This window comes from Mustela putorius, unplaced genomic scaffold (assembly GCF_011764305.1).
Source record: "Mustela putorius furo isolate JIRA1106 unplaced genomic scaffold, ASM1176430v1.1 tig00000551_pilon_pilon_pilon, whole genome shotgun sequence".
Classification (NCBI taxonomy): Eukaryota; Metazoa; Chordata; class Mammalia; order Carnivora; family Mustelidae; genus Mustela; species Mustela putorius.
This window is the reverse complement of record NW_025421412.1, coordinates 9,558,774-9,575,101: the sequence shown is the minus strand read 5'-3', so window position 1 is coordinate 9,575,101 and position 16,328 is coordinate 9,558,774. Positions and strand designations below refer to the sequence as shown.

General features: G+C 35.4%; 1 protein-coding gene across 4 annotated transcripts in view; it reads right to left on the bottom strand.

Moving 5' to 3' along the window:
- The window catches only part of FGF14 (fibroblast growth factor 14), a 608,658-nt gene that overhangs the window by 123,510 nt on the left and 468,820 nt on the right, over positions 1-16,328 (bottom strand). For all 4 annotated transcript variants that reach the window (XM_004746069.3, XM_045081346.1, XM_045081347.1 and 1 more), the window contains exon 2: positions 4,311-4,421. In XM_004746069.3, coding sequence (XP_004746126.1) covers positions 4,311-4,421 — 111 coding nt within the window. The remainder of the gene's footprint in view (positions 1-4,310; positions 4,422-16,328) is intronic.

The following is a 16,328-nucleotide window of genomic DNA, read 5'->3' as shown; positions in this document are numbered from 1 at the left end:
CTGTCCTTGAAAACCATTCTAACTTAACTATTCAAACTTAATTATTCTCATCTTTATATACTCTTAATAGTACTTATAGGTGCCATATATTTGATATAAGCCAGATGTTATAATTCTGGAAAGTAAGAACATATGAAGTAACCAAAATAATGTGGTATAGGAAAGAGAAAAATTATAGATGATAGTCTAAAATGATCATATAAAAAATAGATTTTCCTTAGGAATTTGGTTGGGACCTGAATTATAAAATGTCAGTTATTATCATTTACAGAATGATAATACAAAGTGAACCCATATAACTACTTCCTGTGGAAACCTGTTCAGAGCTGACCATAAAGAATTCATGATGTTAATTAAAACATTAATTGAGGCATCATTTTATTTTTCTATTCCTTTTGTATTTTATGTAATTATAAAGCCATGTCACAAAGTCTAGGGAAGTCAGAACAATAAAACGTTCATGATACTTTGTTCGTTCCGTGGGACATTCTAGTTTTCCACATAATAGTGATTTTCAATCCCGGCTATACTTTAAAACTAGCTGTATTCATAAGAGAGGACAACCCTGCCCAACTGCGGACTAATTAAATTAAATAAAAATCTCTGGAAGAGAGGTTGGGGTTTAGGGCATAAGGAGTTTTTTTTTTTACTTTTTTAAAAAAGTTCCTCAAATGACCCTAAAGGACAGCCAGAGTGAAAATCACCATCCCAAGCCCTGTGGGTTGGTGGTCACTGTGAGTGATGGGCAATTTTTACACATCAAATTATCAGGTAAGAATTTCTAAGGTGAGAGATCTTGGTGCATGTGAGGTTTTAATATTGCTATAGTTACTGGCATATTGATATTTCTATAGTCATATTCCACGTAGAGCATTTATTAAGTCTGGTAATGGGAATGATTAAATTTAAGAGTGCAGGAAAACCTCGTGGCACCCCAAAACAACTGGGGGGAAAGAAAATCACCTCTTAATCAAATGCCATAGTTCGTGGTAATGCTAACTTTAGCAGATAGATGGGAAGCTGTATGGGTTTTAAACAGATACACCCCTGAAAATGAATCTGCTGATGAAGTAATCTGGGGGCTCGTTTCTTTCTGTGAAAGATCTTTCTAGGGCACATGGAAGCTAATAAGAAGTGATCAAGTTGCTACAGTATCTTCTCTATTTGGACCAATCGTCCATTATCAACCGTCGTCTTACCATTTTTCCTCCCAGAAATTTCTAGATCTCAGGCTGGAAAACCCAGGGAGGACTTTAGTGCTAGGCTCACCTGCCTGCTGGCCTGTCTCTCTCTTCTCAAATCATCTGAAAATTTTGACAAAGGGCAGCTTCGTAGGGTGGTTCTGACTTTACCTAGTTCTTAATAAGCTCATGTTTAGCTGTGGGAAATGAGTCCAACTCAAATCACGAAGATTTGAAGGTTCAATCCTCAGTTTTGGTGTTTGTAACCTCTACTATGGCATCATGGTGACTCTTAGGGCATTTCTCTCTCTCTCTCTCTCTCTTTTTTTTTTCCTACTTATAGATGACTAATTCTTATTTTGTATTCAAAGAATTATCAAAAATCTAAAACACATGCGTGAATTACTACATCACACCCTAATGCAAACCAAAGGGCAATGTCCCCATGAGGACCTGGCTGCCAGCATCTTTATTGCTCCCCCCACTTTTTACAGAATATTGTTCACAGTTTATGGTTTTCTCAAGACTCATAAGACTGCTGTAATGAACCAGAGAAAAGGAAATGATCTTAAATCCCACCTAAAAAAAGCTGTGTTTTTCAATTGCAAAGGTGATGGTACCCAAAAGTAGAGTTAATTAGTAACTCCTGTGGCTTTTTATAAAGCTGTTGTATTCCTGCCATGTTTTATTAAATTTTAGGGTCATGCAATGTTTATAGCCTTTTGAGAAGTGAATCTTTACCTCACCTTGTTTTGCTCTCTTTGCTATGTCTTTGCAAATGTTGAAATGGTAATAAAACTAACCTAATGAGCTAAATGTGCACAGAAAGTGCAGTGTAACTTGTAAGAAAAGCAGCTGCGGCCCATAGTGGCCCTTGAGTGCGAGCACTACCATTTGGTTCTGGTTTGCTTGGACACGGGAGCTGCTGCTCCCGCTTCATTCTTCACCAGCATTTAAGGGGGATAAGAGAGGATTCCAAGTGTTGCTCCAAGATTCCTGTTCCTTCTAATATGGTTACATAGCAGGAGAAAAGAAGCCTTATGCATTTAGAGAACATAAGATTGTATCTCTTTCAGGGTCTCAGCTGTCCAGTGTAGTATTGAATATGGTTCATATAACCAGATACAATTACGTGTGTGTGCATATGATGTCTACATCCGCACATTCACAGTTTAGAAAATACTGTGCTGCTGATCAAGTTCTGAAGCAATATGCTGTAGAAGACAGCATCTACCTAACACTTCTTAATTCAGTATTGATTTCTATCATTTAAAACAACCAACTTGTTTGGCATTTAAAAAAAAAACAAAGAAGAAGGTAGAAAAGAAATGCATAAAATCTTTGAAAGAAATTATTTTTCTGAGAAGTCCAACTAAACAGCATTTTATATAGCTATGGTTTATTTCCTTTCTTGAAAACTTTGTCATAAGGGATGGCCTCAACCTCTAGGTCAGAATTTCCTAATTCTTGCAGGTATCAGAGTTATGGAAAACTAGTCCTCACTCTCAGTCGGTCTTTTGCTGAAGGAAATCAGAGAACACTGAAGACATCAGAACTTGTGAATCTCAAGAGTCCATAACCCCACAAGTATAAGACATAAGAAAAAGAGAATGCCTTTTGTCAAAGAATGGATAAGGAGTTCAAGATAGAAGAAAATGAGCAGACATACATGTATTATTTTGAACCAGAAGAAACTGACATCTTTTATTGATCAAAGATGGTTAAGTCCTTACACTTTCAAAAAGTTCAACCTAATGGCAAAATCCCAACAAGTAACCAATGGTTGACATCAGTTTTATGAGTAAAAACTTCTCTTTCTTCCTTGTGCTTGAATTGCTTTACCTTCTCTTTCTTTAAATAGGAGGAAATAACAGTGACAAAGAATCAGTGAACAAATATGATAGAGAAAAGTTTAAAAGGACAAAAGGGCAACATAATAAACACAAAGAGAGAAAAAGATTAGAAATTGAAAAGGAGAAAAACACAGACAGACAGGAAAAATTTAAAGTTGAAAGAAAAATTTTAAATGAAGTAAAGTCCAAAGTCTAAAAAGTAAACACAATGGCTGGAAAATACTGACATTACACAGAGGGACACCAAATGCAAAGGAAGTCTACTTTGTGTTATTAGTTATTCTTCATGCTATTGAAAATTTGATTACTAGAATTGAAAACAGAAAGTGCCCATAATTTGTGTATCCAAATCCTCCCTTCTTTTCATGGAATGATGCTCTGTAAATGAAGGGTAAATGCTAAATGGTTTAAAAGATTCATATCCATTCCTGATCCACTAGTAATATGTGAATAAGTATTTCCAATAAAATCAGTTTTGCTTTTCATTGATTCTCCTGAGCAGTAAAAGGTGTCTATTTTAGAACTGACATGCTAAATTAAAAGGAATCTAATGCCAGTATAAACAGGAAATGGGAAAGGAACACACGGACAATTGAATAAAGAGGGACACCAGAATGAAAATACAAAGAAAAGTTATATATTAAAAAATAGTAAAATGAAGACAGACACTAATACAATGGAGGGTCAGTGGTTTTTCAATTAAAGACAAATCATCAGAGGCCCAATTCTGTAAAGTAGTGAAACATTTTGTACAATGTATTTAAACGCACAGAGCCTTCATGTCCTCTCTCTAAAAAAGATACTATCTTTTCTTGTTGAAGACACATTTGAAATATGACATTTCTATTCTTTGAAACAACTAATCCTTATAGCTCTTTAATTTCCACAATTATCATTAAAAAGCTACAGGTTTGATAAAAATATTTCCAAGGTAAACATGGATTCGTCTTTCATCCAAATGCACTAGTGTACTTACTTGACTTTAATGAGATGAAAGTAACAACAATGCTGGATCTGCCAATTGTTTTGAGAAAAAAAAAAAAGAGAGAGAGAGAGAGAGAAACGGATTATCTTAAAATGACAGGCTTTGTGTGTTGCTCTGCTCATGTTTTCATCCACGTGGTCTCAGTAAAACAGTGGATGGCCTTCTAGTGTGTAACATTCCCAAAAATGAACCAACGTAACAGGTATTTGTAAAGGTAGCTTAGGAAGTCATTTATGTAGCAGTGTATGTTCTCCCGACTGTGTTAACGGGAGGCCTGAGGTCGTCACTTACTAGAATTAGTGCTGTCATCCTTCGTTCCATCGAGAGCTCCATCGGGGTGCATTTGCAAGTAGTAGCCTTGCCTGCAATATAACCTGGTCACTATACCCTTGAGCTGGGGATCTGAAAGGCAAACATAGTTATCATAAGCCTCACAACGTGTCACAACAGAGTTTCTTATTTCTTTTTCTGATTCTTTTTTTTTTTTCTTTTTCAGAAGAGGGCATTTGATAGAAGTAGCACCTTTGATTCTGTGTCTCCCAGATTCCTCTGTATTTATCAAACCTGGCACATACTAATCATAGAAGGTCAGAAGTTGCATGTGTCAGCTGCAGAAAATGGGTCATTTTATAAAACTAACATGTGGATTTAAATGATTAATTAGAACAATTAAGCTACCAAATCTATTGGTGTAATTTTAGTTAAATCCTGAACTAATTAGTTGAATATCATTCAGGATGGCCATACAAGAGTTTTGCAAACTTCTGGTTCTAAGAAGCCTTTAATAAGGCTTTTTAATGGATTTTTCTTTTTTATTTAATTTGACCAGTAATCCCAAAAGGTGAAAAACCTGTTTTTTTTTTTTTTTTTTTAAATCAAACTAGCATTTTGATATGCATTCTTAGGGAAAAAAACCTCATTATGGAGAATGTTTCTTTGATGTCTAAAGGGTCACTGTCGCTGGCATGGGAGCATCTGGTACTTATGCATGACCCATAGGAAAATGAGAAAGTTGATTTCTCAGTTCAGGGTAAGACACAACAATGAACCTTTGTTGTGAGATCATCTCTGTGACCATGATCCAGACAAATTAGACATATTAAACTGATGTATATCTAAAAAGGAGAGTGAAATTATTTGATTTGATTCTTAACCAAAAGGGCCAAGGATAGAGGACAGTGGGAGTTTATTAAAATGAAAAGGGAAATTATATGGTAACAGACTTCTTATTTGATGCATTGAAAAGATAACCAGTGGAGTGACTCAGGCTTTACAAAGGGCCAGTTGTACCTTTGAAAATAAATATTTACATATGGCTTTTCAAAGGTTATCCCCATCTCATGACTGGATTTGATATTGGACATCGTAGTCCTCACCATGGCAACTGGCACCTCTTCACTACTGCTGAACGGGACTTGCAAATGTGATCAGATCATGCTATCAAAACAGTAGATTGGTACAGAACAATGAAGTCGACCATCTTGTAATTGACAGAAAATTTGTGGATTAGCCAACAGGTAAAAACAAAAAAATACACATACCAAAAAAAAAAAAAAATGTTGTTCCAAACCAGAATACCCTTAGCTTTTTGTTTAATGCTCAAAAAATTAAAGAGAATGTCAATATCTACTGTCACGTACATATGATAGAACTAATAATTTCAAAAATAACATTATGGTACACAGATTTTCTTTGAAGGTCATATGAGAATGAAGAAAATCTGGGGAATAATGCATGAACACCACAGCATCACATCAGTCTGACTAAATATAATAGAATGTAGATGCTTCTAGAAGACAAGGATTAAAAAAAAATGAGTGATTATTGGGATCATGTGACATTTGTTCCTTATTCTGTAGTATATACCTTTAAAATTCACACACAATTTTAAGGTGTGCATTAGTGGGAAAATTAGTCTTGTGCCTTAGTCCACCCATTTCTCAGTAAAATTGGGCTACTGACTCTAAGTATCAAGGACTCCTTTTCTTATTTATGCTGCAATGTATTTATGCTCATCACTGAAAATAAGTGGCATGGAAAAGAAGAAAGCAAAGGTAAAAAGGCAGGTTATTAATTGTCATGATGACATACAGAGGATTTCAGAGATTTATGATTCTTCTGTAAAACCTTTATGTTCTGAATGACTTACTTTTAAATTCAACATTTTAGCTTACTACATCTTCTAAACCTGAATTAAGTAGGTCAGGCAAGGCAGTACAAGACATATAACCCCCACAAGCTCCCTCACACTTTAACAAAAAGAACACTTTTTTTTTCCTTTTCTACGATCAAAAAGACAAAACGACAAGGATGTGGAGAAGGGGAATCCTTGTGCGTTGTTGGTGGGAATGCAAATTGGTGCAGCCATTGTTGAAATAGTATGGGTTTCCTCAAAAAATTAAAAATTGAACTACCACATTCAACTGATCCAACAATCCCACTTCTGGGTACACAGCCGAAGGAAGTGAAATCAGGGTTTTGAAGAGATATCTACACTCCCATATTCACCACAGCATTATTCACATTAGCCAAAATGCAGAAACAACCAAGTGTCCATTAGTGAGTGAATGGATAAAGAAAATGAGGTATCTATATACAACAGAATATTATTCAGCTTTAAAAAGAGGGAAATTGTGTCATTTGTGACAACATGGATGAAACTAGAGGACATAAGACCAGGTGAGCTCTTCGTCATGACACCTGATTTCTGATAAGCAAGTATAAGCTAAATTCAAAACTGTGTTTTTGAATTCTCACTAAATTTCAAAGAAACGAGATGAAATTGGTATCCATGTATCAAGTTTCACATTCTTTGATGTCTTCTCTTTAGAAACCATAATAGCATTGTGCTCTTCTCAGGTGCCAGGCACTGTTCTTAGTACATCGTAGGATTAACTCATTGAACTCATCACAAATTACTTAACGGGAAGCCCACTTTGAAGAGGAGGAAATGGAGACAGAAAGATGGAGTCATTGACAAGCATAAAGCTGATAAGTGCCCAGCTGGGGGTTGAACAGGATCCTGCCACCATAACCACTAAACTGAATTAAGTAGGTCAGGCAAGGCAGTACAAGACATATAACCCCCACAAGCCTCTGGAAGTTGGCCTCTGGAAGTTGAACAATTGACTATAACTTTAAAAAAGCCTAAAATAAAATGCAAACCAATCTTTTTTTTTAATTTTTTTCCTCTTAAACTAGGTTTTTAAAGATTAACCATGGCTGTATCTAACCCAAATCCTGCACACTTGGAGCTGGATCTGTGATTTAAGACAACATGAAGTTAGAATCAAAGTGCTTGAAAATCTCTTCTACTATCTGCCCCACTTTGTCATTGGCCACATTTCCAATAAATCTCCACCGGTGCAATCCTCACCGAGGTTGCAGATCTAATCCTGTAGGCTTAAACTCGTCTAGTGTCATTCTCCAGAAGGTACTCATAGCCTTGACTAGGAGACTCCTGTGAACTGTCTCAGCCACTCACATTCACACCGCACTTGCTTTTGTCATTCCACTAAACAGTTGCCTGATTCCTGCAGATTCTGTCTTCACAATCTCCCTCCCTTTCCCCTGTTCTAGCTTCACCACGGGACGCACTGCAGCCCTTCCTGGCCTCTCCTAGGTGGTCATCCCAGGGGCAGTGTGCTTGTTCCAATCCAGCAGATCCAGCAACATGCAGTGAATCACTCACACGCCCCACAGCAGTGGGGCCCCATCTTACCTGACCTGCCTGGTTTGAAACTGCTCCATGCCAACCTCTGCTCGTAGCCCAGCCTGGGTCCCTGGGGGCTGTCTGCAAATATCCCATAATCTCTCACATCTATCATGTCCCCTTTACCTATGCTCACCTGCATAAAGATGCCTCCTTGCCCTTCTGTGCACAGACACCCACATGCATTCATCTTGGCACACTTAACTCCATTTCCTCCTTCTCAAGTTCAGCTCCATCAACTCTTCCTCTGAGGCACTTTTCTGACCCCTCAGATGAGTTCAGATTCCTCCCCTGAACACTTCCATGGCAGCATTCTTCATAAGCATTACTCATTTTTAAAATATCAAAATTCTCCATTTTGAAATGATTTTACTACAATAAAAGTTATAGGAAATAATACAACCTACATCTATGTACCCATCATGCAAGTTAACAAGTGTTAGTGTTTTGCTTTATAATTCATGATTTGAATTTCATGTTTGTTTGTGCAATAATATGATTGACATCTGTTTCCAAACTCTACTGTAAGTTTCGTGAAGAAAATCGAAATGTATGATATTGCTCACCATTACATCTCTAGGGTCTACATAAATAGGATCTGGGCAATATATGTTTTTCGAATGAATGTTGACTGTGTTAGAGTGTAATTTATCTAGTAATTTCATATATTGCTAATAAAAACTTGCAAAAACAAGAAATCCAGGATGGCAATAAAGTCTAAAAATTGTCTAAAACTTTTGACCAGGTAATTGTACTTGCTAGATTTCTAACTTAAAAATAAGTCTTCAGTGTTATAAACTTTTTTGTACTGACATATGTATATATAACATGAGCATGACTATGTAAAAAATATTATCCATGGGGGAAAATATGGGAAAGAATACATCAAAATGTATAAAATAAATATATTTTGTTGGTTACTAGAATATATATTTTTCAACATTTTATTATTTAAAAGCTCTTGTATAATTTTATAATGAAAATGCAGATTTAATAATAATGCCTTTTGGCAAAGAATGTGTAAAGATAACATTTCATACATACTTGCAAACGATATTGCATACATATATGCAAATAACCTAAAGCATATTACTGTTGTAGATTAATTGGTGCCCCAAATTTTCAAGGATTCCACATATTAGTTTCTTTTTGTGTTTAGTCACATACCCACAAAACCTTTACTATGATCCTCACTTATAAAACTGGCCATTGTGTGATGTGGCCATTTATAGCTTGAGGTCACTCTTTCAAATAATTAAAACGGAAGAAAACAAAATCTTTCCTCAAAGTCCAGAAGTAGAAAGCTAAATAATCATAATACAAAACAAAAGAAAATGAAACAATTTTCCTGAGAAGACAACCATATCAATTATATGTGGTCAGGCAAAGGTATGACTAAGTTACTAGATCTACTAGAGGACAATCTCCACAGTCTTGATTCTCAATTAATAACTAAAGGAAAATAAGTATCTGAAATCACTTGCCTATTTTTAGCTAGCCATATAAAAATGCAAAAATATTTTTCAACTCATAAAACTGTTAGAGTTCTTTATTCTTTCTTAAAATACTTACATATTCAGAATATTTACTCTGCTTAAGAAAATATGAAAACTTTGTCTTAATTAACCTTTTTCCTTGTATTTTCTCTTTTGTTATGCTTACTATATAACATACTTTACTTGACATTCTACTAAAAATATTTTGAGGATACTCCTTGTCTGAAACTCTGTACTAGGTTCTCTGACATTAATTAAAATAGAAATAATGAAAGCTAATGTGCGTGCATTTCAAGAAAAAAATGTTTCATGATATATTAGCCTCAACACTCAAAACTGAAAGAAATGCAAATCAGTTCAAATGCCTTCAGATATAAGAAAAAATACCCAACAATTTTAATTAAAACAATCCCTCTCTCAAAAGTGGGTTCATTTAAGTCAATCACTGTCACAAATTGTTTTCATGCAATGTGCAGACTGACAAAAGAGAAATCGGGATAATCCTTAGAATGATGGATATATTTTTAATCATTATTTAAATTGAAAAAATGCACAATATGGCATGTGTTTTTATATAGCAAATATAAAAATGTATATACATCACACATACCATGTTTTTCTACACAAATCTCGGTACAAGTTGGCTATCAGTGCAGGTTCTTAAGTGTCACTCCTCTATTAGCTATGGAAAAATCACGTGTTTTTTTACAGGGTAAAAAGCCACTTTTGGAATAGACATTTCTGTGGCAGATCTAATTAAATTTTGGCACTCCTAGTAGCAGAATATAGCATTGTGAATAATTTACCCAAAGCCATAAATTATCATATAATTCAGCCATAAAAATAAACCATATCAGGAACTTTTCCAAAGGGCTAAGAATAAAAGTGGGGAGAGGACACTAGTAAAATGATGAATAAACTAAAGGTATGTGAAAACCTGCTCTATCTTTTTGTTAATGCCATCCTAAGGATAGCATTCAATTTCCTCTGGAAATTGCCCTCATACTAACTCAAGGGCCTATCCTGCTAGGAACCTTGTTTCAGCTATTTCAGAGTGGTCCCCTAATCTACCACCCAATCCAATGCATTACTATGTCTGTTCAATTTTAACTGTTGATTCTACAGCCTAGAACACGCTCTCCACCTCTGCCTACCAGAACCTTATGCTTGTAGGTACTAGAGATAGAATCTCACATAAAAACAAACAAACAAATGAACAAAACAGTTTTTGCCCTCAAAGAGCTTGCTATCTACTCAGAGGGGTAAGGAAGAACATATAGTATGGTTTTGTGCCAATTAGTCATGTCTGAAATTACTGGGTTTTTGTGTCTTCCTGTCCTGTAAATACATTATAAATCCCTTGCTACTTTGCATCATATGTTATTTAAAGTAGCCTATCACTATGCTTTGCACAGAGAAACCCTTCAACAAATATCTAATGACTGAATTCATTTTGTCTTTAAAAGAATCTATATATAAGCCCTAAATTATATTCAAGGCAAGATTTATTTTGTGTATCTTATTTAAGAATTGGAGGAGCAGGGTATGCTTGGAATAAAGATAAATGTGTGTTTTGAAATGGAAACACCAATAATTTTTTGAAAAATTGTTTTCCAAAACTATTTTGCCTCCCCCAGCAAAATCACTCCTAATGAAGTGTATTAAGGAAACAACAGTGGGTAGAACCTTTTCTTAGGGAAAATATTTGAGAAGTTGACTAAAGGGAAGGCATGCCATATTATCCTACTCAATATTTGACCCTCAGCTCCAAGGAACAGACAGACTAAGAGTGGTTCTTGGGATCCCTAATCCAGGGTTAAACTCTCCTAGCTTTGTGAATATCCAGTGTCTACAAGCTCCAAATAGGAAGCATATCTTCAGAGCTCAGTTGAAAGCATCCCCTTCCAATACTGTTTTTCAAAGAGGTTCGTTCTCTAATTGCAAGATTCTAACATATTAGAGACACATTGGTCCTCTTATGGCCCCAACATAATTAGCATTGGATAATAAAATTTTAAAATGTTGGATCTATTCTTTCCCTTTATATTCATCACTTACAAAGATGAATAATTATTAAACATTGTGTTTTCTGGTTTCTTAACTTATTCCTTCTAAATTGTAATTATGTATTTAAAAATAAATTATAAATATTAATTATATAATTGCAAAAGACAATAAGAATTCTTGTGTGTATTTTAAAAAGAAAAGGATGTGGGGTGCCTGGGTGGCTCAGTTAGTTGGACATATGACTCCTGATTTTGGTTCTGGTCCTGATCTCAGAGTCGTGAAATTGAGGACCTCATTGGACTCTGCATTGGGCATGGGGCCTGCTTAAGACTTTCTCTCTCCCTCTGCCCCTCCCTTGAATACTCTCTGTCTTCTTTGTCTAAAAGAAAAATATGTGTCCTTCAGTGACAACATTTGGGATTCAAGTCATCATTATTATCATTACACCTAGAGAAAACTTTGTTGATAATATATTCTGTCATGGAGTCCTAATTTATGAATGACTTCATTTCCTCCTGGCCAGAACATATAGGTGCATATACAAAGAAGCACTATACCCTGTCTCATTCAGTGTGCTGATGTGTCACTCTGTGTGGCATTGGCAGCACTCACAAATATGAACACATTATTTATGTTCAGACTCTTCACCAAAGATATCAAATACTAAAAGAAACTTAACACTACTTTGAGGGTATTTTATACCAACTTCTTTACATTAGTCTAGGTATCAGGAACAATCATGCTACTAGCTGACTGAAACCATAATGTTTCCTAGATGTCCAAGCAAATGGCTAAACATTTTACTTAAATTTTCAAATGCTATTGTCATCGTTGGAAGAGTAGAATCAGAGATCCTTCAGTTTAGTTGCTATCTAAATGACATATATTTTTTTAATTATTTTTTTTAAGATTTTATTTATTTATTTGACAGACAGAGATCACAAGTAGGCAGAGAGAGAGGAAGAGAAGAGGCTTCCTGCTGAGCAGAGAGCTGAATGTGGGGCTCCATCTCAGGATTCTGGGATCACGACCTGAGCCAAAGGCAGAGGATTTAACCCACTGAGACACCCAGGCACCCCTATTTTTTAAATTCTAAATATACACTTGGTATTTGTGTTCCTAATGTTGTTTTCAAATAAGTATCTCAAAGAAGTGTTCAAAGTCTTAGCAATATATTTGCAATAAGTACTCTCCAGTTAAAATATCAGAATATTCCATGCTTAGTCAACAAGTCTCCAAATGTTCAATAATAAACTTCTATTTCTTAATTACAGGATTTTTTAACTAAGAAAACTACTATTGGCAAAAATTGCTACAAACCTCCTTTGGAATTCTGAAAGGAATCTCTGCCATCTTGAACTACTCACAAGTTGGAAAGTGAATTTATGATTTTTTTTCACAATTATGACACACACATACACACACACACCAAATAGCAAAAGTGGGGAAACATTTTTTACTTGCCTCTTAAATGGACAAAATCACATTCTTTACTGTGATAATCCTTTCACTTCATGCTGCTCAACCAAAAAGCTATCTTATACTAATTATAAGATAAAATATAATTGTATATTATAAATATTAATCATGCCTCTCACTATGTTCTTCATAAAGTTTGAGGTTAATCAAATGTAACTGAATGGCTTGAGGAACAAAGGTCCAAGAGTACTATTAACATTTGCTAATATTTTATAGTCGCATACTATTATAATGAACAAATTTCAATGCTGGAAATAGGACTGAAAAAGAATATGAATGCTATGTGAACCATAAATCATAATCTGAAAGAGCTTAATAATTATGAAAACTTTCTTTAAAGAGTGACTTCAACATATTAACAAGGACCAGAAGTACCCTTTTACATGAAACAATAAAAAATTGACCTATTGAATTTTGCAAGATACTGGACATTAGGGAATAAAAAACAGTAGTCCCTCAGATGGGAAATAAATGAGGTGAGTCCTATTTCCTGAGAAAGATCCCAGAGCATGTTGAAGGGAAGGTAGCCCAGTAGACTTTCTAAATTGAAGAGATTGAGCTGAGAGTCTGGGGAGACCAATGTAGATGGTATCTAGAGTACTGGAGAAGAGAGAGCTTCTAGAAGAAAGAACTTCTGAGATCTGTAGTTTACATGAGAATTCAGTTCTGTACTGATCTTCAATTTATGTAAGGTGACTTCCCAGGCTGGGGAAAACCATGTGAAACTATCTGAGGTAAAACTGCCACAAAAACATGCAGGACTGTAAATACTGATTATTCCCACCAGTCAGACTGCAAAAATTTATAATTCATGGGGCACTGAACAGAGTATAAGCAGGGTCTTGTCTCAAAAGTAGAAAAAAAACTAGCCCTAGAATGAGCAGAGCTTCAGTCTCCATAAACAATTGTAAAAGCAATAACCAAAAAGAGTATACCTTTTCAAAGGAAAATAAGTGCATTCCAGAATAAACTCAAGAATATTTATGGGAATATAAAAATTTTGAGCCCCCAACAAAATAAAATTCAAAATATTTGAAATCAAATAAAAAATTACCAGCATGGAAAGAAGGAGAGAGATTTAACCTGTAACAAGGGGAAGAATGAATAAATCAAACTGACCTAGAACTCCCTCAGATGTTAGAATATTAGACAAAGACATGCAGTCATTATAACTGTATTCCATAATTCAACAAGTTAAGTAGAGACATAAAAGACATAGTAAGGACCAAAAAATGAACTGCTATAGATGAAAAACACAAGTTGTAAAATGGAAAAAAAAAATACATGACATGAGATTGTTTTCAGATTAGGAACTGTAGAAATGCAAGGGATGAATTTGAAGACATAGCAATAGAAATTGTTCCAAATGCAGCTCATAGGGAAAGCATAATTAAAAACAAACAGGAAAAGCTGACAGTCTTCCCTTTGAGATAAGGAACATGACAGGGATGTCCACTCTCACCACTGCTGTTCAACATAGTACTAGAAGTCCTAGCAACAGAAATCAGACAACAAAAAGAAGTAAAATGTATTCAAACTGGCAATGAAGAAGTTAAACTCTCTCTTTTCACAGATGACATGATACTTTATATGGAAAGCCCAAAAGACTCCATCCCCAAACTACTAGAACTCATATAGCAATTCAGTAATATGGCAGGATACAAAATCAGTGTACAGAAATCAGTTGCTTTCTTATACATTAACAATGAAAATACAGAAAGGGAAACTAGAGAATCGATTCCATTTACTATAGCACCAGAACCATAAAATACCTGGGTATAAACCTAACCAAAGAGGTAAAGGATCTGCACTCGAGGAACTCCAGAACACTCATGAAAGAAATCAAAGAAGACACAAAAAATGAAAGAGCATTCCATGCTTATGGATTGGAAGAACAAACATTGTTAAAGTATCTATACTGCCTAGAGCCATCTATATTTTCAAAGCCAACCTGATCAAAATTCCACCGGCATTTTTCAAAGTGCTGGAACAAACAATCCTAAAATTTGTATGGAACCAGAAGAGACTCCTAATTGCTAAGGAAATGTTGAACAAGAAAAACAAAACTGGGAGCATCACGTTGCCTGATTTCAAGCTTTACTACAAATCTGTGATCACAAAGACAGCATGGTCCTGGCACAAAAACAGACACATTGACCAGTGGAACAGAGTAGAGAGCCCAAATATGGACCCTGAACTCTATGGTCAAATAATCTTTGACAAAGCAGGAAAAAATAAACAGTGGAAAAAAAAGATAGTCTCTTCAATAAATGGTGCTAGGAAAATTGGACAGCTACGTATAGAAAAATGAAACTTGACCATTCTTTTACACCATACACAAAGATAAACTCAAAAGGGATAAAAGACCTGAACGTGAGGCAGGAATCTATCAGAATCTTGTAGGTGAACATTGGCAGTAACCTCTTCGACATCAGCCAAACAATTTCTTTCAAGATATGTCTCCAAAGGCAAAGGAAACAAAAGTGAAAATGAACTTTTGGGCCTTCATTAAGATCAAAAGCTTCTGCACAGCAAAGAAATAGTCAACAAAACAAAGAGACAACCCACGGTACGGGAGAAGATATTCACAAATGACGCTACAGACAAAGGGCTGATATCCAAGATTTATAAAGAACTCCTCAAACTCAACACTCAAAAAAAAAAAAAAAAAAAAAAAAAAAAAAAAAAAAAAAAAACAGATAATCAAGTTAAAAAATAGGCAAAAGACATGAACAGACACTTCTCCAAAGAAGACATACAAATGCCTAACAGACACATGAAAAAAGGTTCATCATCATGAGCCATCAGGGAGATTCAAATCAAAACCACATTGAGATACCACCTTATACCAGTTAGAATGGCCAAAATCAACAAGACAGTAAACAACATGTATTGGAGAGAATGTGGAGAAAGGGGAACCCTCATACACTGTTGATGGGAATGCAAGTTGGTGCAACCACTTTGAAAAACAGTGTGGGGATTCCTTAAGAAATTAAAAATAGAGCTACTTTATGACCTTGCAATTGCACTACTGGGTGTTTAACCCAAAGATACAGATGCAGTGAAAAGAAGGGCCCTATGTACCCCAATGTTCATAGCAGTAATGGCCATAGTTGCCAAACTGTGGAAAGAACCAAGATGCCCTTCAACAGATGAACAGATAAAGAAGATATGGTCCATCTATACAATGGAGTATTTATGCCTCCATCAGAAAGGATGAATACCCAACTTTTGTATCAGCATGAATGGGACTGGAAGAGATTATGCTGAGTAAAATAAGTCAAGCTGAGAGAGTCAATTATCATATGGTTTTACTTACTTGTGGATCATAAGGAATATCATGAAGGACATTAGGAGAAGGAAAGGAAATGTGAATTGGGGGAAATCGGAGGCGGAAAAACCATGAGAGACAGTGGACTCTGAGAAACAAGCTGAGGGTTTTGTAGGGGACAGGGTGGAGGGTTGGGTGAGCCTGGTGGTGGGTATTATGGAGGGCACATATTCCATGGAGCACTGTGTGTGGTGCATAAACAGTGAATTTTGGAACACTGAAAAGAAATAAAATAAAATAAAATAAAATAAAAATAGAATCTCAAAAAAAAAAAAAAACCACAA